General features: G+C 37.6%; 1 protein-coding gene across 4 annotated transcripts in view; it reads left to right on the forward strand.

Annotated features, from left to right (window-relative positions):
* Positions 1-27184, forward strand: part of MCPH1 (microcephalin 1) — a 133604-nt gene extending 106420 nt beyond the window's left edge. For all 4 annotated transcript variants that reach the window (XM_054820454.1, XM_054820458.1, XM_054820457.1 and 1 more), the window contains 2 exons: positions 24758-24995; positions 26981-27184. In XM_054820454.1, coding sequence (XP_054676429.1) covers positions 24758-24995; positions 26981-27036 — 294 coding nt within the window. In that variant the 3' untranslated portion in view covers positions 27037-27184. The remainder of the gene's footprint in view (positions 1-24757; positions 24996-26980) is intronic.
* The last annotated feature ends 539 nt before the right edge of the window (positions 27185-27723 follow it).

Genomic DNA, 27723 nt, shown 5'->3' on the forward strand with positions numbered 1-27723 from the left:
AATACAAAGATCAGGCCACCCAAGGCTTCCTTTAGAGTCAAAGAGATTTCTCTCTGTTGATCAGAAAGGGACACTTGAGTAACAAGCTCAGATGAAAGCACCTGAAGTTAGATGAAATGAATGTCGTGAAGTTCACTGGAGAGTACATATGCTGGCTTCATTCTTTTTGTAAAAACCTCATTGCTGTAAGCTGCATGGAAAGGCCAGGAGTCTTTTCCAAACCACTTTTCTGCAGAAGGTGATGAGAACTGAGGATAAAACCACCTTTTTTCTTGTCTTTTGCTAAAAGTTCTCATTTGACTTACTGATGATTATTCCAGATTTCAGATGTGTTTCATTGTCTCGACTTTAAGTGCTGTTGTTAGTATCTTATCAGTATTTTTTCATTTTACTGCAATTTTTGGACTATTATATCCAAACTTTATTGTTTTGACTCTCATCTCTTTCAGTAACGGATTCACCTGGACTATGAATTGATTAAAAAACAGTCCACCAAGAAACTGGGTCTAAATAGACAATTTTCCCTGGAAAGATAATTCTTTCTGGAGTCACATTTTTCAAGGTGAAGAGCACTAAATAAATGTCAGTTGAAGCATTTAAGTAGTGCTTGTTCTGGAACGCCATTGCAGCCCCCCATTATAGATGGCGAGGAAGGATAGGCTAGCAAGGGACTGAATTTTCAGCCAGCTGTGAAGTATTCCAGGCAGGACTACAGCAGGCAGGGAAATTGTTAGGAGTCATGGCCTAAATTTTGTTTTAATTTTATATCAAGTATAAAGAAATATTTTCTGAGGCTAAGATCTATGAGGCTGTAGAAGAGCCTCTCATGCGAAGCAGTGGATTCCCTGTTGCATGATTAATTTAATATAGATGGGCAAAACACTGAAATATGTAAAGGAAAATCCTGTACTGGCAGTAGTAAGAATTAAGTGACCTAATAAGTTTTTTCATCTCTTAATTTCTCTCAATAAATCTCATCACTTTGCTGAAAGAAAGACAAATATTTATGTTGGACCTCCATGTGAAAAGTGCTTATAGAAAAAATACCCCTCTTTGGATGATAAAAATATAATATTTGAAATAATTCTCACATTTTCTTACAGCCATGAAATTAAAACTGTCAGCCACAAGCTAATATTAATGCCTGCAAACTGCTCAAAGCAATTATTGCAGCATTAGCAGCAGTGGTTTTAGTATTGGAAATTATTATGGTTTTAGATTTCATTGCAATAGTGAAACAACTTAGTTTTATATTATTATATCTACCAGTGACGTGCAAAAGAATATAGTTAATCCTATTACTAAAAGCATCAGAGTGAGACTGTGCTTCGTAGACTATTATTGCCCACAAGTGACCCTGCTTGCCTGAGAACTTTGCAATCAGACAAATTATTCTCAACTATCAATAGCTTAATTTCTACTTTTGTTTTCAGATTTAAAAAAAATACTTATTTAAACATGTTTACAATAAATAGTGTAAAAAAATAGAGATCAAACCAAAAAGTTTACATAAAATCAGACTGCTCTTGGTTTTTATTAACTTGAGCCAGAATGTTTCCTGAGTTTTAAAACCTCTGTTTTGGAACATTTATTCTATGTGAAGTGGGCTCCTTTGTATTCATATATTTTACCTCACTGGTTCTGCAGTAGGGTGGATAAAAACTACACTCACCTACCTCTTACCTAACACTGCTGGCCCACAATTTGAGAGTGCAGTACACCCAATAAAGAAAAATAGCACACACTTTTAAGATAGCAATTTCAATAAACTGATAGCCTGGAGGAATAAGGAAGAAAGCGATGCTTTAAGGGTAAACTGTGGGCCTCTCATTTAGGAGGCTTTTCTAGTATCAGTCAGAACCTTGTGCTGATGTGTCTAGTGTGCACAATGGTCAGAAGCTGCTGAAATAAACAAAATGTGGGTCTGTTCTCCATTATTATAATTTGCAGATACCCTGTGTCCGCTCACAGAGGATGGCCCAAGGCTTTTAAAGCTGTTAATGGCATGAACAGTGGCCAAGAACTGTCTTTATTTGAAATACAAGTGTATTTTAAAAGAAAACCAGAACGTGTGAATCCTCAACGAGTTGCCATTTGCATTAACTTCACACAGTGAGGATTTTTTTTTAAAGATACAGATTTCTCACCAAACATTCACTAGACTAGTTAAACAATTGGAAGTTAAAATATTGGCTGTCATGGCTGGTCCAAATGAGAATCAGGCTTTACAGTAAGTGAAACTTCGTTCCCTCTCATTGATTTCTCAGTGTTCGTAAATTCATTAAATGCTCATTCATCAAATTCCATCTCTTCGCTGGCTTTTCCATGCCAGAATGAGGCATCTGTTTCCAAAAAATGAAGTGGCAGATGGTTCAGTAAGTATTGCCCCATATTACAGCTGGGGGAATGAAGTAATGTAAATGAATAGAAGGCAAACAGAAATGAACGTATTCAGGATTAGAAATAAGAGACAGAAGGTTTCTTATCTTGTATTTTTTTTTTCCTGGTTAATTTTCTTTTACTAAAAGTAGGGTTGAAGGTCCTAAATGCTAGATGTTGGAATTCAGGACAGTTAGGGACTGTGTAACAGCTCTTCACATGGACATCAAATACACTGTAGTTGGTACCGCATCTGCTATACATGCAGGTTTTATCCATGTATGTGCTGTGTCATTTTTCCAGTTTACTTGGCATCTGAAAAACAGCCTGGTTTCTATGAAAATATGTGGAAAACCATGTCCCATATGCTTTTCATATGAGACACAAGACTTGACTGTGTAATACAGGACATGCCCTGTTATGTGGGACATCTGCCAAGCCCAGCAAAAAGAAAAGATACAAGCTAAAGGACAAAACCAGAGGAATAAATGATTACTAAATCCTTATTCTGTTTTTAATGTGTATATTCTGCTCTGGTCTCAGCTGTTATAGTCCACTTTTAACAATGAGCTGGAATAGTCATGTATTCTGTACTTTCTAGTCTGTTTAATGCTTTATGGTTAAAACTTTAAAATATTTAATGTTCATAAGTGAATGACAGTCAGATTTTCAAAGGTAATACTAACTACAGGCTTCGAGTCTTCCAAAAATCCTAATATGTCCTCCTTTGCATCTTTAGGTAACAATAAATCTCTGGTCCCTAAGCATGGAAAAGCATAAGAGCCTTTTAATATGTTATGTGCATGAATAGGTTATATTTGAAAGCTGAATGGCAGCTGTTATACATTTTCTTAACGGTTTGGGGATAAAAAGAAATGTTACCTTGTTTTGAGGGCATAGCAGTGTGGCCAGTGCTTATGTTACTCAGCCGTTTTGGTCTGTTACATCCTGGACTGTGAACTAATTAGATTAAGAAAAAATGGTATTTTAAATTTAGGGGAAATAATTCTTCTCCTCATGGTTACAGAAGCATGAAAATGTTACGCTGCGAAATGGCAATAGAAGGCATCAAATAAATAAAACCCATAATTTTTGTTTCACCATGATTTTGGAAGCCAGAATCCTAGTTTCTAGGTAGTTCAGTCAGCAGTCAAGGACATGTAAATTCCACTGAAAGTCTCATTGTAAGAGCTTTCTTTCACATTTCCAAAATGTGAAAGTGAAAACTGATAATATTCTACAGATTTGACTTTGCTTTTGAGACTTTTTTTCTTGTCTCTATTTATACATCTAATACAATTCAGCCCCTCTTTATTGGCACGTATGTGTTTATTATACCTAATGAGAAGCACGTCCGCTCAGTACCTTTGATCCTGTTGAAAGCTTCAGATTAAATTGGAATTGGGTGTCCTGCCTGCAGGAGCACAATACAATCCACAGCTGCAGTCAGGTTTCACTTACTAAACTTACCGTGGTGGCCGCAGGTAGAAATTTTAAAATGCGCGAGCTAATGGATATGGAGTTTTTCCTCAGCACTTCAACTTCCAGTCTAACAGAAGGAATCCTGAGAATATTTACCTTCGTTTATCATGTTTCCAGTATTAACTATGTTACTAGAGATGGCAGAAGACACCTACCTGGCATCGTCTCCCTTTGAATACTAGGTCAAAGAAGGTGCTACCAGGCCATCACTTTCTGCAAGTCACACGCTGCTTCTCTGTCTAATATTCTACTGCTTTTAGTTTGTCTGTGTTACATCTGTGAAATTCGGAATAATCCCTATATTCATTTGATTCGTTGCTACAGACAAGAAAGAAAGAAAGGAACTTTTATACATTCAGGATGAGAATGCAAATGACTATTTTTATTTAATAAAGACAGATTGTTGAGCCTGGCACTAATTTTATCCTTTATTACCAGTGAAGACATGAGAACTTGAAGTACATCCTGCTTCCATACCAGGGAAATTGGCTCAAACTGGAAGGAGGAAGACATAGCGTAGTTTTTTTGTGGACTGTGTCCTTTAAATGTTAGTTTACAAAGGCATTCTGAGTCAAAAGGCCAATTTTATCCAAAAGATGTTTTTTAAGACGTACGTAGCATATTCAGACAGACGTAGTATATTCAGACAAAACAGCCAAGACGAAACAGTTTCAGAAACCTGTTGGACGTCACGGATGGATCTGATGATTGCTCAGGAGCCCATTCTGGGAAGGATGCCCACCTGCCTGTGTGGCTTCTCTGGCTGATGTACTTGATTTAGGCACTTGAGTGCATGACCGTGTCCTGTAATGATTTACATATAGCTTGTGACATCCCAACTAGCTGCTAAAAACATCTCTGAGGGTTTAGCTACACAGCTAATTCTCCAGGATAAAAATCAATGTCTGTAATTCGTTTTTACCACTTTGTAGTCCTTGCTTACAGCACAATGGATTCATAGATCTCACTAATAGGATCCCAACGCCTTGCTACACTTTGGTCACAAAAACTTTTCATCAGTTACTTTGCTTGTAATTTTAATGTATGCCATCAGTTTCCTCTCCGCATTTGACTGGTTTGGACTAACATGGAAATGAAAAATGAGTGAATATAAATTTTTTGCTAAACGAAGCTGCTAAGTGTTGACAGGATGGCTGATTCCAGTCCAGAATTTTCTCTACTTATAAACATAGAATACATTTCATAAACCAAAACTGCAGTTTTTGTTTGTTTGCTTTTGGGTTTTGTTCCAAGTTTCTGGAGAGAAGATGATCCTTAAACGAGAAGAAACACTAGGATGTGTTTCCATAAACTTATATGGGAAATAAATACTGTGATAACAAGGCACCAGAAGAGCAAGCAAAACTTGGAGTAAGGAAGCTGAAATTAATGTATAGATATTAAGAAAGAGCCAGGCCCAGTCATCTTTGCCACCAGTTTTCATTGCTAAGAAGAAGTAGAGGTTTATATTGTTCTATTAATATAGTTTTGGTAGATTTCTGGCTTGCTGCAATTGTAACACATTCTACTTTTACATTATTGTCTGATCTGTAACCGCGCACTTGTAGAAAATCAGCATTTGGAGAAGCTGTGTTATCATATAAAAAGACAAACTTTAATTTTGGTCTTTTTTCCACGGTAGCAAAAGCCTGGTTAAGTTTATGTGCCTTTCTTTTTTTTTCTCTTCTGGTGAGGTTACACTGTGATTGTGTTTGCCTGTATGATTCATTACAAGCTTGCTGGCAGATGGTCACGTACTCTTTGCAAGAGTGCTTGATGCTAATAATAATCAGCTTTTAGCTTTTATATATTTTTTTCCTAGGGTAAATAATGTGTCTTATCCTAATGCCTAGAAAATCACGGTGGTTATCGGTTACTGCCATCTAAATACTTTTATCCTTCAGTAAAAAAGGTTTCTCTGTACATGTTCAACATTTCATGAGTGAAAGTTAAATTGCATGTATGGATGGTAGTGACAGAAGAATTAGTGTTCCCTCTTCCTTATACGAACAAGGTGGAAGAATAAGTGTTTTGTGAGACCAGTATGTGCTACAAAACCTCCTGGCTCCTGCATGCGAATGATTTTTTGTTGGCTAAGCCACTGGAGCCCCACAGGGGCTATACAGCTAAAGCTTCAAAAATCCTGCTTTATTTCACTTGATCCCCACACTTGTTATGGTAGAAGGAAATTGTTTCTGTATATTTTATTGCATAACAGTAAATCAAGCTTATACGCAGTGTTTATCTGTAATGGTTAAAATGCTGTCAGTCAAAAATACATTCCAGTTATTTTAATGGTGAAATTGTAAAGAGCTACTTCTGTGTAGCACAGTAAAATGTGTACGTCAAATAACATTGTTTTGTAAGAGGAAAAATGTGTTGAATTTTGTGCTCTTATCATTATAATATGACACAGACACATTTAATGTTTTTTTTTAATACCAAGACTAACATTTATTTAACAGTAGTTCTAGATGGAATAGCTGAAGAAGCCACAATATGGTGGAACTTTATGAGGGCTATTTATAGCTATCTTTATGTTGGAAAAGGAAAATTTCTAGTCTAGCGGCTTTAGCGGACACAGCTGTTGAGATGCTCTTGTTGGCTTTTGTTTATCATAATTGTTGTACACTATATCCAGGCAATAAAATTAGTTGTAAGTCTGACTCCCTCAAAAGGCAATGGCATGCAGTGGTTCCAACAAAAGTGAATCTTAGTCATTTAAGTTCCCTTATTTTTAATAAATGCCTTGCTCTATTTCTTCATTTAGTCATAAGCAAAAGGTTCTATTGCAACTCTACTTATGTTCTTGCAAGAGTGTATGACACTGAAATCCGCGACAGGGTCTCTACAGTGTAGGATCATGGCCTACAGACCTGCTAAGATATTTTTCTGAATGTAATTCTCAGTTACAGACTCTCATTCATCTCCTGAGAGCATTAGAAAGTACATTTTAGCTGATACAGCTCTTCTTCTCAGACTCTTTCATAAGTGTGTCTAAGGTACAGTCTTAACTGCTGCATTCTGTCCTCCAAAATCAAGGCTGAAGTAAGTCACAGCTAATATGAAGAAAATACTCCATGAACCTGTGCCAAATTCTGCCCTGCTAGTCTTAGTTTCACTGATATAAAAGCTCTAATAGACACCTTTGATTCCTAACTCCCATACTTTTGCTCCAACCACATGGAAGAAAAAAAAAAATCAATTTTAAAATTTATTCATCAGATGATAGTTGCAGAACCAAATTCCAACTTCAGCTGATTTATTTTGCATTGGTTTTGATTTATTGTGCTTGTGAGTATATGTATTTATGTATAGACATACTTCTGTTCTTATTCTTACTATTTTGTGATTTATCACATGTTGATGAGATTCTGTTGTAGACCTTGGAGGCTTTTTCAAAAGCAAGAAGTTCCATTGTCATGTTTTTCTTACAATGATTTATGTCTGGTATATTGAAGCTATCAGAACTATTTAAAAGATCATCTAAATTCATAATTCTTAAAAACACTGTTATTTAATATTTGCCTAAAGTTGGTCCCAGAGGCTGCAATCAAAAAAGGGCCTCACTTTGCTAGCCAGTATACTACTATTACAAAGGTAGTATTTCTTCATTACTTTTCACGGAACGTGAAACCAGACTTTGCATCTTAACTCTTGTACAAATCCAAAACAAAAGGTTGTGTCTGCCCCAGGGACCTTTTGACCTACAGAAGAATATTTCCATCCTTTTTTTTTTTTTTTTTTTTTTTTTTCCCATCTGGCTGAAAGGTCACACTTTACCCATATTCCGTTTTACTAGATTTATTTCTGGCCCGGAGGCTTTATCAACTTCATTTCAAGTGAAAGACTCTGGCGATAGTTGACGTGACGGACTTTTACCTGTGGAGCTGATTCCAGGCAGCCTGATGGTGCTGACCTTCAGTAGTCTTTGCTGCATGACACGACTATTTAAAGCTATTGTAGAGAGAGAAGTTTAACAGGAGTATGTTTGCCCAAGGGAGGGGAGTTTTATGGGTAGCCTGAACGGGGTGGAATTTTGTTGGCTGTTTTAACAGTACCTGTTAATTAGTATCTTTTAAACTAATATGTTTTGGACAATCCAGGGAAAAAGTGTAAAAATTCTGTTTAATACTGACTTCCTAGACTCAGAGGAAATAAACATTTAAGAATCAACTCAAAAGCGTCCTCACTAACATGTTAAAACTGAAAAACTTGTCCTAAAACTTCAGTGGTCTACCAAAAGTTTTGCTTAGCCTCAGAGATTCCTGCCTGAGTCGAGGTAAGTTTCAAGTGCCTGAAAGAGCTGCAGTTTCAACACAAAGCGATGTCAAACTCTACAGGTTTTATTGAGTATTATTATCATAATTCTCTGTTTAGTCTAACATGAAGGAGGTAAACAATGATAGTGTTGATTAAGAAGTTTTGCACAAAACTTTGTCATGTGAAATTAGATATTTGATTCTGACTTAGAAGAAAAACTATAAAATAGGAATAACATAAATAATTGAAAGCTCTGTCTGTCCCATCCCACTGAGTTTTCGATGTGGCTCAGCACATGCTTATAAAACAAAAGATGTGCCGTCCTGAAGTGGTAGCATGGCATGATCCCGTCACATTGTCTCTGCTGTGTGGATTGGGCTGCTTGCTGCTTACTTACGTAGGAGATGCCTGAAGGAGATACATTGGTTCATCTGACGTGCAATTAGACAATGTTTTTTCTTGGGTTTTTCTGTTTTTTTCTGGCGGTTGATGAGAACATATTTCAAATTTAGGATTTTTTCAGGATTAGCTGGACTATTTCTATTTTCATGATGTCTTTGGAGGACGTTGCAGACGTGGTAGTTGCTATTTCTGTTATCAGAAGTCTTCAGCATCCTCTACTGGCTTCAGCCATTTACAGTGCATGTTTCTTCTACTGCATTCCAGATTTGTCTAGAACACAACCCTGAGCAGCCAGCGGGGGTTTTAACTGCATTTGCCTGAGAACTTACCTTTGGTTCATAAGCAAAAGAAGCAGTCCTCTCAGCAAAGAGATAATGTGCACATGGACACCTTGTAGGAATAGTTACTTCACTTATCCAAAATGGCATTTGTCTGATTAATTATAACTCCTATTATAATGTTATTTTAAGTTTGAAGTTCTGCCTTGGTGAATCAGCACTTACGATTCCGCAGTTAAATAATTTTAGGAAAGAAACCACATATGTTGTAATATATAGGCTATATTGTACTTAACCAGACAATTATGTTGTGTTATGTTTGCAGGTCTGGTGTTTAACTTTTCGTAGGAAGTTGTCTTTCTCATGGCAGTTGCAAATAAGGTAGACAGAGGTCTTTCATCTGTAATCGAAACATGAACAAAAACTGTGAAAATGAAAGAAAGAGGGCATTGTAAAGGATTTTTATTATTCTGATCTCATAGATCAAGCTGAGGAAAACACAGGATCTTTTCTGTTAAAAGAAAAAAAAGATTTTCAAATGATATGCTAAAGGATCTAGCAACTTATAATAATAGGTGAAAATTGCTGTACAGAATAGTGTATTTCAAGTATTCTGGTGTTCTAAAAATGTTTTTGAATCACTTCACACAGATGGTATTATGTTTGTGTGGCATTAGGGAATTGATTATTACCTTTAATAGCTTTCATGAGACACTGTTAGTGAAAACCCTGTTACCTCTGTTTCATCTCAGAGAACAGCATGCCATAATTAAGTGCACTTCAAAAGCCAAATTAAACTGAATGAACGAAGTAACCAGTAAGGATGTTCTCTTGAGCATTCATTCTTACCATGATGAATGATGCTTGTTTTTCTCTTCTCTTTAATTAGAATGTTTCTACATTTGCCAAAGAAAATGTTGGAATGCAGACAAAAACTGAAATTATAGGAACAGGGCTTGATGTAATAGCTTATTTGTAAAGGAAACACAACTTGTTTGGTATTTTATTGAAACAGGAAGTTCAGAACCTCGGTACACACAAGCACAACAAATTCTCAGGTGCTAGTTGAGTCATCTGTTGTTGGAAGTAGTCTCATAGAAGGCTTCCCCTTGATTTAGTTTTAATCTTCAATTAACAAAGGGAAGGAAATTACATACAGATTCAGTTTTAGATTATGTGCAAAGCTCTCTGTTGCTTTTTAGCTGTCACCCTGATGTGCATGCTTTGTGAGTATATCATGTTGGCACAACTGGAGTGTATCTGAGAGAATATATTCAGCTTTTAATGAGCAAAAGAAACCTGATGTATTTCATTTATGAAATAATGTAGGACTTGCTTAGTCAAAACACTCCGTTGTTTTTCCTTCTGGTCATCTCATACCTGATTTCACCTTTACTGCAAGGTGTAGAAGTAATCATCTGTAACAAGGTGATAATTGATAAAACTACTGTTTAAAGTTTAGTATGGAATTATTTATTTTTTAGTCATCATGTTTGTTTGTAATAATGGGTCTGTTATACTGCAGAGCAGATCATGACAATACCATGTAGTTTTGTTTAGCTGTGAGATCTTTAAAAGGCACTTGGGAGTTTGTGTGTGTATCTTCTCTGTCGAAGACTTAGCTTTTCCCCTTCTTCAAAGGTCTGTATGACACTGGCCTTCATTGAATGAGAAGGATTTTATTGAATTTTCTCCAAATCCCATCATTACTGTTCCTCTGTTTAACCCCAGGAGTACTCCAGTGTTGTGCAGTGAGTTCTCCTTTCCTCCACCAACAATCTGAGCAATGGTGGCTTTGTAACTCTCCCACTACTGGTCCATAACATAAGAATAAATGTATTAGCACTTTAATAAATAATGTTATTTGAAGAAAAAATTCCATGGGTAGCATTACAATTTAGCTCCTAAATTTTACATTAATATAATTTTAAAATAAAAATAGACACATGATCCAGTGAGTGTGCAGGACATTTTTAAACCTCTGCCCTTATGCAGGGCTAGCTAGATTAGATTCTTTTCCCAATCCACTGAGTAGTGAATATACTTTAGTATAGTATGTATGCATACAAAAGGTACCTTCTCTTACATCACAGTAGTTCGTATTGTTGTAGGGCTAAAGCTGTATCCCCACCTTATTCCCACTGATTTTAGTGGGAATTCTGGATTGGGACAGAGCCAGAGATTGTAAATATTTATTTACAAATTTTTACTAGAAAACTAGTGCGTAGGAGAGGAGTTACCGGGCATTTGTATTTTATCTAAGCTATTCAGTTGTTTGACTAGAAAATAACTAGCAATTTTGCTCGAAGACCACGACTGTTTCTGTGCTTCAGAGTTTTTATCCTGCATCTAAGCTCAAATACCCAGTTACTCATATTTTATATACAGTACTTGCTGAGTATCCTTTGGTTTTCGAATTGCAGCTGCTTGCTTATGCAATGACAACCTCTTGAAAAGGCTTTCTGCTCTCACTAAAGCACTTCAGATAAGATCCAGATAGGCTAAAAAGTAGTAGCCTCTCTGTCCTGCATCATTCTTAGATGAAAAGCGGTAGGAATATAGGAAAGGAACTTGGAAAGTAGGACAGGGTCAGCAGTTTGACCCTACAAACTTTGCCCAGCTAGCATGAGAAGTCGCTGAAAGTCCACTACCATAATAAGTCTGCTTAGTTCTCTTTATTTAACCATGTCATAGCTGGTGATCTCAAATTTAAAACAAACCAAAATTCCTTATGGAATTTATAACAATATTTCTTTTTTAAAAAAAGTTTTTAACAAGATCGTCATTACATTTGCAATAAATGGAAGCGGACTTTTCTGTGCATCAGTGATTCGCTTTTCAGTGACTCTTCCTGCCACTTTAGATTTGCGCTTTAATAGCTTCACCTGTAGAGTCACACTTTTATTAGATCTTTATTAAGACAGTTCCTGCAAGACCAAATGCAAATATCAGATAAGTCAAATGAATATTGCTCTGTTATCTTTGTCACTAAAAAAATTAAATTAGAAATTAGTGATAGAAAAGAAAAAAGTGGGAAAAGTTATCACATGTTGAAATCCCAAATGCATTTGAAATCCTAATCAGGAGTAAGATTATATTCTAAATGAGACTTAGGTTCTAAAATGGCTGCTCTTACAGCAACAACTAATATCCAATGCTAGACTTTCGTTTTCCTCCAGCATTCGATAGGGTTACTGACACAGTGTCTACTTTGCCTCCTGTAGACTCTTGAGAAGAAAGCAGTGAGGTAATATTCTGCAAATGTGTTTGGTGTATCAGCTCACAAGCTGATAAGCGTCAGCTCCTCAAAACAGATATTGGCATCAGTTATTTTTAGAAGGGTGTCATTTGGTACCATGCACAACTTAGTAGTTTGTGAATTATTTTTTCATGTTTTTTTTTAAAAAAAAAAAAAAACCACAACTTTTCAAAGGCTTACCATTCACTTGAAAAATTCTCTGGTTAATAAAAAAAGAAAAAAGAAAAAAGAAGGAACAAGAAGAAGAGCAGAGAGAATCAATTTCATGCCAGCTACTGTGCCTTTACCCTACCAACTTCCATAGCTTTAAGATTACTCTGTAATCACAAAATAAATCGTTCCCTCTCAGCTATACAGAAGACCATCCCAGCTTGCTGTCACAGTGTAGTCAAAGTTCTTTCTTCTTGCATTATTGTCATGCTAAAAAGTACAAGAGTTCATGAAAAGAATCTTCAAACAGAAAATGTTAATCACATCCTTTGTTTAGCACCTATGAAGAAAGCATTGCTCTCAAAGAAACTTTTCATGAGTAATTGTCATTTTAAAACATGATTGATAAAAAGCACCTGGTCAAATATTTAAACACCTGGGGTTTTTTTTGCTGTGCATGCTGGCAGCTCCAGTTGCTACTCTCAGTGTTGGAGGATTAAATGTCTTTGCTTTCCGTACTTCTATAGGATCTTTTCTTCCAATTTGTGACATAGATTAAGTGGAGAAGAGATATTATGACACATAAAGAAGTATTGCTGCCAGGGAGTACTAATGAGGGAAATTGTGGACCAGAAGTGATTGTGACAGTAGTTCTACCAGGAGTTTCTGAAGGCAACCTGAACCTGGTCTAGTTTTGCAGTTGGCGGTGTTCCACAGCAGTGGCATCCAGTTGTGTGACGCCAGGTCATCTCTTTGAGTGCGTTTATTTCAGTAGCTCTCAGACAGTTTTAAAGACTTTTCTCTGTTGAACATTGATGTAATTTCAACTGACCCTTTAGTTCATATTTTAAAAACCAAGCGTTCCCTGGTAATTGTTGCTGTAGCGCACATGTTTCACTGTAAGTACAGAGGTTTGCGTGTAACTTCCGAATGCAACTCTCTGGGTTTCTGCTGTGCTCAGTCATTGCCGTGCATCTTTTTTAAACAATTTAAGAAAAAATCAGCTTTTATTTATACATCATTTTTTTCATTAATATGTGGTCTGTTATGTTGTAATACATTGGGTGCTGAACAGAAGCATTTTATATTTTTCTTGATGAGGGAATACTTTAGGCTGCCCTACTTAGAGGGTACATTTTTCCTCTGTTGATACAAAAAATTAAAAGAACAAAACAACTTCTTCAAAAATTAATTTGCTGATGCCTGTTTTTTTAAGGCCAAGTCCATTTTATTTGTCTCGCTGCAGAATATCAAAAAAAGATCAAGAAAAGTCAATCCTAAGAAATTTGAAGGAAAACGAACTCACTGTGTTCAAGCTTTGACATATTTCATAAAGCTGTTGAAAACCAAACCATGAAAGCCAGATTTATGAGCTTTTTTAAAGTTATTTGTAGATTCCCAAGACGATTGTGTTCCCATCACTTACTGTAGCCTTTAAAACTCAAATGACGCTTAAAAATATTCATGTTTGGCACACACTGAGTTACTGCTGGGCGTTGCAATGGCATTCAGCTAAAACTAAGGAGTAGAGTGAAGAATGTACTCTGCCTTCACTTAAATCATTTCAGTCTGTTGAGGTAGAGCAAAAGGACTCACATATTCATATTTTAAAGATAAAACCAGGAATTATTTTTAATGCTAAGATTACTTTTATTGTGGGTTAATACAACTATTTGGGGAACGAGCCTTTTGGGAGCATCTGCGTAACCCTTCACATTTGCCAGGCTTTTCCTTTCAACAAGATCACTCACTTTGTTATTACTGGAATAGAAAACTCTTTTATTTATCAAAGCATTATTCATCTGCACTTTGCCAGGTATAGCAAATCTGTTGACAGCACTGGATTTATCATTTACTGTTAAACGCAAAGGGAAGGATTCCCCACATCCCTAAGCCAGCAAAACAAATGTCATTCTTGAAGCTCGCTGCACAATATCCTGTGTTGATTAAAAAAGAAAGTTGGACTGTCCAAAATTATTCAATATCTGAAAAGTCTAATGTAATTGAAATGAGCTTATAATTTTTAATGTATTTTATGCAAATACTAGGCTTCCATGCCTTGTATCTTCATTATGTGTATTATTTAACCATGGGGAATATCAAGTTGTTTTCCATGAACTGCAGCACGCTATTAGCTCATGGAATTTCTGTTTCAGTGTGGCCTTTTATCGGTTAAATATACTTAACTGGAAATGTATTATTTCAGTCTGTGTAAATGCAGATGTATTTACTCCCATATGATTAAACATTGCTATTTGCTTCATTAATACTTTATTGCTTAAGCTACTCTGCTGAAATTAATGACCTATTCATAGATTACATCCTGGTCTCATGCAATAGGTACCTGTCTGTTTAAAAAAAAAAAAAACACACCACAAAAAAATTGGCCTTACGTGGGTTGGGAGAGTTCCGTAAGCCTAGAGGATACTATATATAAAATATGGGTAAATGGTTCCAATATGAGGGGATAAATGCCAAGATTCAAGTAATGTTCCTCCCTCCTGTTGCCATGTGAGAATGAACTATGAGATAACAAGAAGGGCAAGTTGCAACTGTTATAAAAAGAAAAAAAATAGGCTAAATTTAGTTGAGGTCATTATTTTTGTGCAGGTAATAACTCAGTCTGAAAGCAGCATTGGAATTAAAATAACCCTGAGAGATACAAGGCACGATCAGAAATAGGTATGATGGAGTTCAGTAAGGGCAAGTGCAAAGCAGGGAGAAACAATCACCTGAGAAACACAAGATGAGATTGACAATGCGGTACTTCTGCCAAAAGAGCAACTCAGTATTTCAGAGTATCCGAACCAATATATGTCACCTATGTCATACTCGGATAAAAGAAGCAGGCATACTGGGATGTGTTAACAGCAATGCTATACGTAAGATCCATGAACGGTTTGCAGCGTGCAGAGCAGCGGTGGGCCCTGAGCTGAAGTGCTGCGTCTGGGCACTGCACTCCAGGAAAGATGTGGATCCATTGGAGAGAATCCAGGGGAGAATAACAAAATGATCAGAGGTCTACAAAATATGACCCATGAGCAAAGACTGGAAGAACTGTGTTTGTTTAGTCTAGAGAAGAGAAGACTGAGGGGAGACATGATAACAGCCTTCAAATATTTAAAAGGTTGTTGCAAATAGGAAGAGAATAAGTTGTTCTCCATGTCCCTTGGCACTAGGACAAGAAGTAACAGGCTCAAAATGCAACCGAGGTAATTTAGGTTATATTATTAAGAAAAGCTTTCTAACTGCAAGAGAAGATAAGCATTGGACTAGATTGTGTACGGAGGTGGAGAATTTCTGTCTTTGAGTTTTACTTGGATTCCTGGGGGCTTGTCACGTGTAGTATATGTAACCCTCGTGGTACGTCAGCAATACGGGGCTCAGAGTCGTACGTGCCACTCTCGTATACCGCCCCGGAGCGATGCATGGCACAGTGCTGCTTTATTGATGTTCGGGTGAGGAAAACACCTCCCAGTTATAATTGGTAGTTATTTGCAGAATTTTGACATAAATTTGCAATTGCAATTCACTGTCTTGTCACTGCGTGGTTGTACTTGAGTTTAATTCTCTTGAAGTAAGGCAAAAGCAAGGATGGACAAGTTCTTGAGGTATTTCTGAAGCAAGGTTTAAACTTCTAATCCTGATAAATCCTTTCTTCGTTAGCTAATCTGTAATGAAAGGAATTTTTAGATTTCAAAAAGAATTAGTTTGTGTTGAAACCAAATGAAAATATATTTAATTCAGAATCTTTTTGAAGCTATAAAAAATAGTTATGGTAAAGTGACCACATCTAACAATCTTAGCAGGGTGTTTTTAAGTGATGTGTATTGGAAATACAGCTCCTTGATTTAGAAGTCATACTTGTCCTCAAAAGGGAAAAGACTTGTTGTTTTACCCTAATTTGTTTTTTTATTAATCTATAGTTGATAATGTTGATATTAAATAGGATTTAAAAATAGTTCTACCTCTGGAAAACAAGGAAATTAAACTAAAAATAAGTGAATTTGTTATCTTTTTTCCTGCAAAAATTTGCTATGCCGGAAAAAATGGTTCAAACATCTTCCAGTATAATTTTGAATATCTGCCAAACAGTAGATTTATTTGCCAAACATTTTCATACAGTATTCCCACCGGGACTCAGTCTTTCAGAGAATAAATTGGTGAAATTAACTTTTCTTATCAGTCTATGGGATTTGAGAATAGCAAGGTTGTCTGCCAACACGCAGTGGAAAGAAACAGTATCAGCTAAATTGTCTGGATTCTGGTGTTCTTCCCTTCGTCCTCATCTTGGTCAGGAAACACTTACATGAAGGACTACACAGAGAAGGGGAAGAAGCTGTGTTTTGAAGAATTTTCCAGATAATATAATCTTGACTGTATGCCATTTCTCCTTCTTTTACTTTCCTTTTTATTTTTCAAGACCAGGCATTGAAGGTTACTTTGTTCTGGACCAAATTTTCCACTCTGCCATCTGAACTTTCTCCCTTTGCTTCTGGCTCCTGTCTCAGGGCACCAGTCTTCTACTGCAGAAATGTATCCCAAGTTGGCCTGTACGTAATCTCAGTTTGTGTGCATGTGCTGGGGTGCTAATGCAGCTTTATCAAGCATTCAAAAAGTATGTTCTCACTTCTGTCTGGCTTATGCTTCTCTAATTTGACAGAAAGGGAGCTTCTACTTTAGCCAAATGATATTAATAACCAATGGAAAAGCATTGTTTCAATAAATATTCCAAAATAAGGATGCAATAATTTGCATGGATGTTGCAAGTTGAGTTTTGCTCTGAGGATGAAAAACATTGCTAGCAATAACAAATGCATTATTTCATGCCAAAGAGCGGAATAAGGTTCTGTTGAGATAATAGTATGGTAGTACTGCTTGACCCACTTGGGGTCCTGCATCTGTGTGATGTTCCATTAACTTAGACAAGAGTCTTCCAAGCTGAGAATCTATTTTTTCGTGAAATAGCTTGCCGAAAGAAGTTGTTTCCAGGTCTTAACACGCCCTTTTATACTGGAGAGCACCAATTTATTTTTCTAGTACAGCATTTCAATGTAATTTTTAAAGTTTTTAGTGAATACTATTTCAATTTTAGTATTCTCAATGTGTTAAAAAAAATCAAAAATTTATAAGAAATCAATGTAAAATGATGACATTTTAATTTAAGTAGAAAATATATGTCACACATTTTTCCTACAAAAATAGAGTTGCTGTTTGGTTAGTTGCTTCTACTCTCCTATTAAACCTGATACTTAGAAAGATGAAAAAGAGAGCATTTCTTCTTTGTCCTGCAGGAGTACTGCATTGTTAACACAAACTTCCTTGATCCCTGTAGGGTCCTGCAGATTCTGCAAATTCCTCACTGCAGGACAACTGTACTTTCAGAAGTCTGCACGCTGCAATACGCTTCTCTTTATCAGAAGCAGACTGATGCTCCACTTGTGTGGATGTGTGCGAGCTCTTGATCTTTACATGTACAGGGGGTTCCACATATGTGTTTTTCTTTTAAATTTTTACTAAATGACAGACTGTCTGAAAACACATATAACCATGCAAGTGTAATGCTTCCTAGCAGTGTTACAGCTTCGAGTGGGTTCTTCACGATGTCTTTGTACAGAATTACAGTAACTGAAAACGTAAACATTACTTGGCCAGTATATTTATGCATGCTAAAATCATATGAATATTAAAATCTTAGCGCTTAATACTTCTCCAGCAACATCACCCAACTATATTAAATGAGTATGCTATTTTATGTGTCTGTCTCTGTTAAATTTGTACATTATCAAACCAGAAAGTCGGGGCGGGGGGGGGAGTGTTTTATCAATTTTATGGTTTTCTGTGATTTAATAGTTGAAGAGTGGTGAACCAATCCTTAGGACTTCAACAGTCAGATCCTTTTCTTTTTAGTGAAAATGAGCAATTTCTCATCAACTTCAAATGAAATAATACTTGATCTCTGGATAGATATAAACCATAAAATATACAATCTTCTCTCTTCAAACTTACGTCTGCAATTTTACCTTCTGCTATTTGCATTTAATAAAATGTATATATTATTTTTCAAAGTAACCAAGATACAATTACAGCTTTCCATAAGTTCAGTAAATACTTCATTAAAAATAGCCTTTTCAAATAGGTGTTGGTAAGGTTTCCAATCCTATATTAAATGCTCGAATAGTAATGATAAAATAAATCATAAGCTTATTTTTGTAGATTTAATTATTTATCTCTGGTGAATAATTGAAATTAAGAATAAAGATTTACCACAATGCATACATTGATTATGTAATGCATGCACAAATTTTCAGACATGTATAATTACTACAGATGGCTACATTGTACGTATTTTTGAAGCTAGTACTTCACATTTTCAATTCTAGTCTACAAATAAGAGTAAGAAATCATAACCATATTCTCAATTTCATTTTTGTGAAGTGTTATTATTCTAATAGCATTTTAGACTGGAAATGTCTTCATGTGCTATTTTCTGGAATTACACTGAAAATTGTGTGCCCTATATAGGACATCAGCAGTTTCAGTGCTGTAAAATTACCAGGTACATCCAGAAGAATTATTTTCTTACATTTCCTTACATTCTTACATTTTCTATTGCATGAATTCGGGTATCCATTCAGAGATAATACTTTTGTGGGACTTGATGGCTATCTCCTGAGCCTCATGCAAAGATCACACCCTTGGACTTTGATGGGGTTTTGTGTTTGTTCCCGCACCCCACGCAGCAGGAGCTATTTTCATAAAGTTCTAGGCAAAGCTGCAAAGTTTTGGGGTTTTGTAATATATGCTCTTTTGGCTTGTGGGGATTGAAAATCAGTCACAGGAGGGATGATGGTGAAATGTTTGGTGGGGTTTTCTTTGTAATGAAGAAAGGTTCTATTTCTTTATCATACATTCCCCATAAGTTTTACTTCTGTCAAGAGCGATTTTTTTTTTCCTTTCAAAACTTAGGTTCAAACAAACATCTAAATTAATGGTACATTTATGAGAAATGCATACATATAAGAAATGTTTTCCTGCCGTTCATCCAGCTAGTGAAAGAGTGAGGTTAACACTTAGGATCTTACCAAAAAGAATAAATAGATGCTTTTATAACATTTTGGGTTTCTGCGCATCCGCTAATGAATATAATTAGAAAGGAAAATTGGTGCTGTCTGTTATAATAGGGACTGACACAACTGTAACTGTAACTACCGACTGATACATACACAATTTGTGGAAATAGTCACTTTTGGGGTCTGATATTTTCCCAGGCTTGGTCTCTGCTGAGGAATTATTTATTTATTTGTAGAAGCTTAGGCAAAATGTGTATGGTTTCAAAGGGCTGGGAGCACCCCTGGAGTGCCGCGAGGGCTTTGATGTTGCAAAGGCAGCTGAGTCAATTCAGGGGTAAGAGCTAGATTGTGCCCTCTCATCCCACCGCCAAACCCTGTGTGGTCAGCTAGCTGCGTTTTCAGCGACTGGCTAGTGGCCTTTCTTTCAGGTGAGCGGGCCAGAAAGCAAAGTTAACCTTTCAGACCGCTCTCTGAGCTCTGAACGTAAACATGGTGATTTCTCCCTATCTCTAAGACCTGCGTGTGGACCCAGTGCACTTGAGCAAATCCAAGCACAGCCCGTCAGGAAAGCCGTGGTGGTGGTGATCCCGACAAAGGAAGATGACGTTCTGTGCTGATGCTTTCTTTTGATGATGCCACCGAGATGTATTGTGTTCTTACCCTGTCCTCTCAAATGCACTGGTAATACACACAGCAGGAATTTTAAAGGCAGTTTAAGAAAATCCTCCCTATAGCATGTCAGCATTTCACTTCCCTGGGTTCCTTTAATATGTAGTAAACGTATAGACTAAAATATGCTGTTTGTGGACATCAGGCGAGGAGGGTGCTCAAAATTTGGATTTCTTGATTTGATGGTTTGCTATGTACACATTTGCTTTTAATATTAATTCGATCCAACAGTTCTTTCTATAGGAAGATGTATCAGATGAATGAGTTTTCATTACAGTGGCAGCAAATAAATCTTTTCAGGGGAAATGTTTAAGGAAGCGGGAATATGATTAGCCCTTTTAAATCATATTCCCTAAAATATGTGTAATAGCAGGACTGCAACAAGTTATATTTGGTGTCTTCTAGCTCACACAAGTCCTATTGCATTTTTAAGATAACAGCTTCTCAATCCTAGTAATTTTCATGTCTAAAATCTGAAGAGTTCCAGGTTGACAAAACCAGTGTAACTTCTGTCTTTTCAAGTTAAATTTGATTCATTTTAGATAAAAGAGCATTAAAGCCTCTTGGTAATTGTCTGTCTTTTATCGGTTGCAACTGATTTGTCCCACTAAACAATTCCAGAGAGCTCTGTGTCAGATCAACTAAGATGGCATTGCATCTGTCATGAGGCTGTTCTGAGGTCGATGTGAAGGGATTGCTATTTTTCACTATAGTGCTTTCTTTAATTTGTTTACCTAGCTTACCACAAGCACTTTTGTAGTTTCATAAATGCACAGGTTTTTTAATTCATTAAAATGAATTATTGCAGCTCTGTACATCAGAGATTGCAAAGTGCTTTATGTTCTTGAGCTAGTGCCACTTTAAGATAGTGACTATGACCTCTAAGCATCACGAAACCCAGCAGCAAGTGGTACTCTTAGCAAATTCCAAATCTGATACCATATATTAAAACAGTACAATGAGTAGTTTTCTGTTTTTCACGACATCAGGATGCCCAGCAGACCAATATTCATAGAAGAGCATTCACCTCAGATGGAGGTAGGCAGTACTCTACCGAGTCCAAAACCAGATCTTCTGCACATGTCTAAAGTATTGGGTGCCAGCTTATGTACAGGAAAGACCATCAGATATATTCAAAGAGTTTGGGTCCTCCAAAATCTGCAATATAACTCTGCGTTGATACTGTGATCAACTAAATTATTTAGCAGCTGTTTGACTTGCATGAGATAGGATTAGGTGCCTTGTCATTCATAAACCTAAGCTCACAGAAAAATAAAAAATAAAGGCTATTTCTTGGATTGTGCTTGAGTCTTTTTTGCCTGCTTCATCCATAGTAGTCACTGCATTTATAACTTGCTGAATTCAGAACACAAAGAATCCATTTTATTCTCAGGAGAGCAGCCAAGGAATTAACAATCAGATAAAGTTGAATTATTTATTGATGGAAGAGATCTCAAAATTCAGGTTGGGATTGATTTGTCTAAGAATAGCAGAGGACAGTGGCACAGAACCACTGAGCTATGAAGTCTTATGTTAGCATGGGCTTCATGCTTTGCAGGTGCTTCATCTAGCTAATTGACCAGAAGTGCTAAAGCAATTCACTTTTATCTGGGGATCTGTGAACACGCCATGGAACTGTTTGGCATTATAAGCCCCTGTAAACCAGGTGCAGACTTTTACTTTGGCTGCATATCTGCCAAGCACGCGTATTATTGCATTAAATTCTTAAGTGCCTATGGTTTCACAACAGGTTTGTGCCAGGACTGGAGGAAAAAAATCCACTCAACCAGTAATTTCTGTTCCAGTTACACCTCCTCACTGACTACAGTTTCCCATTCAGCCGTCTCATATAAGCCAGATATAGACAAAGCGACCCTTCCTCTATGTAATGTGCTTCTGTTGATCATCTCTATGAAAAATTCCAAGCATCACAGGATATGAAACTTTTATTTTTGTTCTCATCTTACTATTGACTCCAGTATGATTATAAATTTTCCAAATTTTGACAAGACATACAGAATGACATGTTACATACATTAGTTTGGCAGGTCAATGGCAATCTTGGTCTAAGAAATACAACCTAGCTTTTTTTTTTTTTTTAAGTATGAAAACTTCGTATTGTGTACCATGTTGTGTTGGGTTTGTGTGGCAGGGTTTTGGTAGCGGGGGGGCTACAGGGGTGGCTTCTGTGAGAAGCTGCTAGAAGCTCCCCCTGTGTCTGATAGAGCCAATGCCAGCCGGCTCCAAGACGGGCCCGCCGCTGGCCAAGGCCAAGCCAATCAGCGCCTCTGTGATAACATATTTAAGAAGTAGAAAAACACTTAGAGAGGGCTTTTGCAGCCAGAGAGAGGAGTGAGAAGATGTAAGAAACTCTGCAGACACCAAGGTCAGTGCAGAAGGAGGGGGAGGAGGAGCTCCAGGCGCCGGAGCAGAGATCCCCCTGCAGCCCGTGGTGAAGGCCATGGTGAAGCAGGCTGTCCCCCTGCAGCCCATGGAGGAAGGATGAGGGGGTGTAGAGATTCCACCTGCAGCCCGTGGAGGAAGGATGAGGGGGTGTAGCGATTCCACCTGCAGCCTGTGGAGGACCCCACGCCGGAGCAGGTGGAGGCACCTGAAGGAGGCTGTGGCCCATGGGAAGCCCACGCTGGAGCAAGTTCCAGGCCGGACCGGTGGACCCGTGCAGAGGGGAGCCCACGCCAGGGCAGGTTTGCTGGCAGGACTTGTGACCCCGTGGGGGACCCCATGCTGGAGCAGTTTGCTCCTGAAGGTCTGCACCCCGTGAGAGGGACTCCATGCTGGAGCAGGGGAACGATGAGAGGAGTCCTCCCCCTGAGGATGAAGAGGCGGCAGAAACACCGTGTGATGAACTGACCGTAACCCCCACTCCCCATCCCCCTGTGCCGCTGAGGGGGGGAAGGTTGAAGCCAGGAGTGAAGTTGAGCCCGGGAAGATGGGAGGGGTGGGGGGAAGTGTTTTAAGAGTTGATTTTATTTTCTCATTCCTCTACTCTGTTTTGCCTAGTAATAAATGAGATGAATTCCCTCTCTGAGTTTGGTCTGTTTTGCTCGTAACAACAATTAGTGAGTGATCTCTCCCTGTCCTTATCTCGACCTACAAGCATTTCGTTATGCCTTTTCTCCCCTGTTTAGTGAATGAGGGGAGTGAGAGAGCGGCTCTGGTGGGCACCTGGCCTTCAGCCAGGGTCAACCCACCACACATGTTATGTACACTTGTATGCACTGCTTTTATGCACATTATAGCTACAAGAAATGGCTTTACTTGCTGAACCACTGTCCTGCCTGGTATATAAAGAGAAAAAAACTTGCCTCATACAGATCAAGCAGGTTTTGATTATCATGATCAAGTGTTACAAGCTGCACAGCATTCACAAAGGACTTCTTTTTTTGTTTTTGTGGAGACAAAAGAGTTTACATGAAATGGTTTGCTCTGAGTTCTGGTACATTTGTTTCACTTCATACATCCGAGACAAAAAGCAGTTCATATCTGTGGAGCACAAGAGAGGAAAAGGGGTCCTAAAGTAGTTTAAACTCTCAATTAGATATGGTTTTAAAGCTCTCTGATAGAAAGTGATGAGCATTATATATTGTAAAGGGTTTCACAGTTCGTATTTGTGCTGAAAGACTATAATTATTTAGAATATCCTTTGATATTCTAAATCTGAAGCACAACTACAGGCTGGGCAGAGAATGGATCAAGAGCAGCCCTGAGGAGAAGGACTTGGGGATCTTGGTGGACAAGAAACTCAACATGAGCCAGCAATGTGTGCTTGCAGCCCAGAAAGCCAACCGTATCCTGGGCTGCATCAAAAGAAGTGTGACCAGCAGGTCGAGGCAGGTGATCCTGCCCCTCTACTCTGCTCTTGTGAGACCCCACCTGCATTACTGTGTTCAGCTCTGGGGGCCCCAGAGTACAAGAAAAACATGGAGCTGTTGGAGCAAGTCCAGAGGAGGGCCACAAAGCTGATCAGAGGGCTGGAGCACCTCTCCTATGAGGACAGGCTGAGAGAGTCGGGGTTGTTCAGCCTGGAGAAGAAAAGGCTCTGGGGAGACCTTATAGCAGCCTTCCAGCACCTAAAGGGGTGCTACAAGAAAGCTGGAGAGGGACTGTTTACAAGGGCATGGAGTGACAGGACAAGGGGTAATGGCTTTAAGCTGAAAGAGGGTACATTTAGATTAGATATTAGGAAGAAATTCTTTACTGTGAGGGTGCTGAGGCCCTGGAACAGGTTGCCCAGAGAGGTTGTGGATGCCCCCTCCCTGGAAGTGTTCAAGGCCAGGTTGGATGGGGCTTTGGGCAACCTGGTCTAGTGGAGGGTGTCCCTGCCCATGGCAGGGGGTATGGAACTAGATGATCTTTGAAGGTCCCTTCCAACCCAAACCATTCTATGATCATTCTATGATTCTATATTTCTATGTGATGGCTAGCATTATAAATGTAAGAATGTAAGATTAAGGTGACAAATAATGCTGTCAAATGCTTTAAGAAATCTCACAGTTAATCCATCTGAGTTATAACTAGTCTCAACCCTGGTTTGGGAATTATACCAATCAAGTATATCGTACATGGACATTTAAGCTCTTGTATTAAAACAACCAAAACAATAAAATACAGCATATTGTTTGCATAGTTTACCCAAGAGTTTCTGATATGTCTGAAAAAGTAAAGTTTATATTCATACGCTATAATTCTTTTTTTCTGAATGGATGAAGACAAGGATTAGTCTTACTTTGAGTGGAAATGCAACACATTTGTTATTAATTTCCTTGTTTCTTCAAATACAGATCTGCAGACTTCAGCGTCACCTATCAACAGGAAAATACCGGCAGAATCTCTTTTCAAACCAGCCTGTAATGTTTGTATCTCCTACCAGTCAGCCACCCTGCGAAAAGCTAATTGAACTTATACAGCTGTCAGGAGGGAAAATATGTAAAGCCTTACGTCAGGCAAAAATCTGTATAGGAAAAAACCCAGGAAAGAAGTACCAAGAAATAAAATGTTTATCAGAAAAATGGATATTAGGTAAGATGCTGACTTTCAACTCATAAAAAAAATATTGCGGAATATGTATTCAAAAATTGACTGTAAACAGTTCACTAAACTGAGCTTATGGAGGGAAGAAAATGGAACAGTCTGCTACAGTTTGGTTTTCAGGAAGGTCATCTCCATGGTGAGGACTTTCTCTTACATCTAAGGCTGCTTTATGATGGTCCTGGTACTCACCATTGTGATTTTACCAAGAACAAATTTAATCCAAAGATTTTAAAATTTATCTTTTGTATGATTGTTTCACTTAAACTAAATTATGGGAAACACCCATAGGATAATTGCTTTTTAAAATGGCATGTATTTCAATTTTAGATGTAGTAGGAAAGGGTTTTTTTAACTGGTACAAACTGAAATACGGTAATTGACACCCTCGGATAATGTGTCCTGAATTATATATTGTACATCTGAAAGACAATTTTCTGCAGTCTTTATTTCACTTGCAAAAAGTTTTGTTTTAAAATCTGCTGTTACGTTTCTAAGAGTTGTCAGTCCATCGCTTTTCCATTAAGGACACCACAGTTCTAATGGTTATCTGTTTGCAAAGAATCAGGTGTAAAATTGCAATATCCTCACCCTCAGAGAAAAGCCTTTCATCATCTATGTAGGATTCACAGCTTCCAGTCTGACATTCCCTCTTTTTCAGACAAGATAAGGGTATTTTCGAAAAAGGGACCTTTTATATACTAGAAAAAAATAAGATTAAATTTTCTTCATACACTGTGTCAAATGCCTCTAGATAGTGCCTCGCTCAGACTCCAGTAATAAATGTTCTACATGAATTGATGTTATATGAGACTAGACAAGCAAGTCCAAATCTCTTGACCGTTAATGCTATCAGATCATAATGACTTAAAACCTGAGAGAACATACCACTATAGAAGAAAGGAAAAGTGAGCCATAAGGGAAAAATACTTGTCTAAGTGCAAATGTTATTTGATACTTGAAGAAAAACTTGTGAATAGTTGAGAGAGATACACAAGAAGAAAGCAGTGTTTATTGTGGTTTCGAAGAAGATGTAAAGAGCAAGTGTGGCCAAAAAAAGTGACTAGATGAGGAAACCAGAAGTTTGTGCAGAACTAAAAATATGATTTAGTAAATTAAAGACAAAAGTTTCACATAGCAGTATCCCAGTCATAAATTCCAGATGGACAAAGTTAATGACCTAAAGTGGCATGCAACTCATGTGGCACGTCCCACTCTTTCACTGGTCTTACAGCGTTCTGCCTCGCCCCAGGTCCAGCATCTCCTGAGCTTCCTGCAGGTGGAGAGGCCACGCTCAGCCCGTCAGCGGGCTGAAGGAATTGCGTATCCGGCTGCTCATGGAGAAGGACTCTGAATTCTTTGTGCCCTTTACAAATTTCTCGGTTCTCTTTTGCAGTCCGATGCTGCCTTTTCTAACTGTTACATCCTGCTCGTGAGGCACGGTTATGCAAGCTCTGGCTAATGAATTTTAAATGATGAATCAACTCAGAAAAAAAGACATATTTCTATATGGTACTTTAAAGGAAGGATACATGCTTTTGAAGCTCAGCCCCTTGCTCAGCAACTGTTTACATAATTATAAATTATATATCACTTATAAATTGCCATCTTAATCAAATAAATAAAATCAGATCTGAAGTTTTGTCTAATCTTTGACAATTCGCTGTTGCAATTCAGATGGTTTGTGGCTATCTGCTTTTTGCTGTTAAAACTGACTGCCAGTTAATTCACTCAAGGCTAACCACAATAAAAAGCATATAGGTAAGATAATGCAGCACCCTTTTTAATCTTAAATAAATGATAAGTTCTTGAGGTATTATCATTTGACTGCTTTTCTTTTAGGATCCTTCTCTTTCGGTTCTCAGCTCCAACAAACTGTTTTATACCAGAAATTGTTCCGAAGTACAGCATTGCTTTGTAATCTGTTTCTTGTGCATTTTATCTTAAATAATCCTGGCTTTTTTTATTTCTTTTAGATTCAATCACTCAGCATACAATATGTCCCATGGAAAACTACATTTTTCAGCTGTGAGCTAACTCAAGAGCTTCCATATGGTTGAAAGGAAACAAGCCTAGTTGGGATTCAACAAAAAAAACCTAAGCTGTGAATAAAATTTCTAAGAAAACACAAGTTACGTATTTATAAATACAGGGAAATGTTTTCTACATTTTTATTGCTTGTGTAAGTGTTCATCTTGTGAAATCTTTAGTTTTTTTATAATAAAGTACTTCCCTATTAAAAGTCATCTTGCTTTTATTTATTTATTGAAGACCTTTGGACCTAAAAGTTGAATGAATAATGATTCACTGGGAGGAAGTGGAAAGATATTTTCTAATCTCTAAGCGAAGTTGATCATGTTACAGAGCAATTAAAAGATGTCCATGCTGAGTGGGCGAGCGTGCCTGAGCTAGCTCTGATGCAGTCAGGAGGAGCTGTGCTACCAGTGCAGATGCATGGATCCTGTAGGTTCCCCTATTCCGAGTGCCTCTGCGCACAGCTGAAGGCCCATGTTGCCACATCTTCATGACCATTGCTAATTACGTAAAAGGATAAGGTGTCCCATCATGTTCTACTCATACCTGCTGGTGTAAACTTGTACTTCTAAATTGAGTTTTCAAAAGTAATTGAAATTCAGTAATGCATAGTTAAGGTATTGCTTTATTTCAGTAACTTTAATTGAGTTTCAAACTGCATCTACCTTACATCTAGGCTGAAACC

This window comes from Grus americana, chromosome 3 (assembly GCF_028858705.1).
Source record: "Grus americana isolate bGruAme1 chromosome 3, bGruAme1.mat, whole genome shotgun sequence".
In the NCBI taxonomy this organism is placed as follows: Eukaryota; Metazoa; Chordata; class Aves; order Gruiformes; family Gruidae; genus Grus; species Grus americana.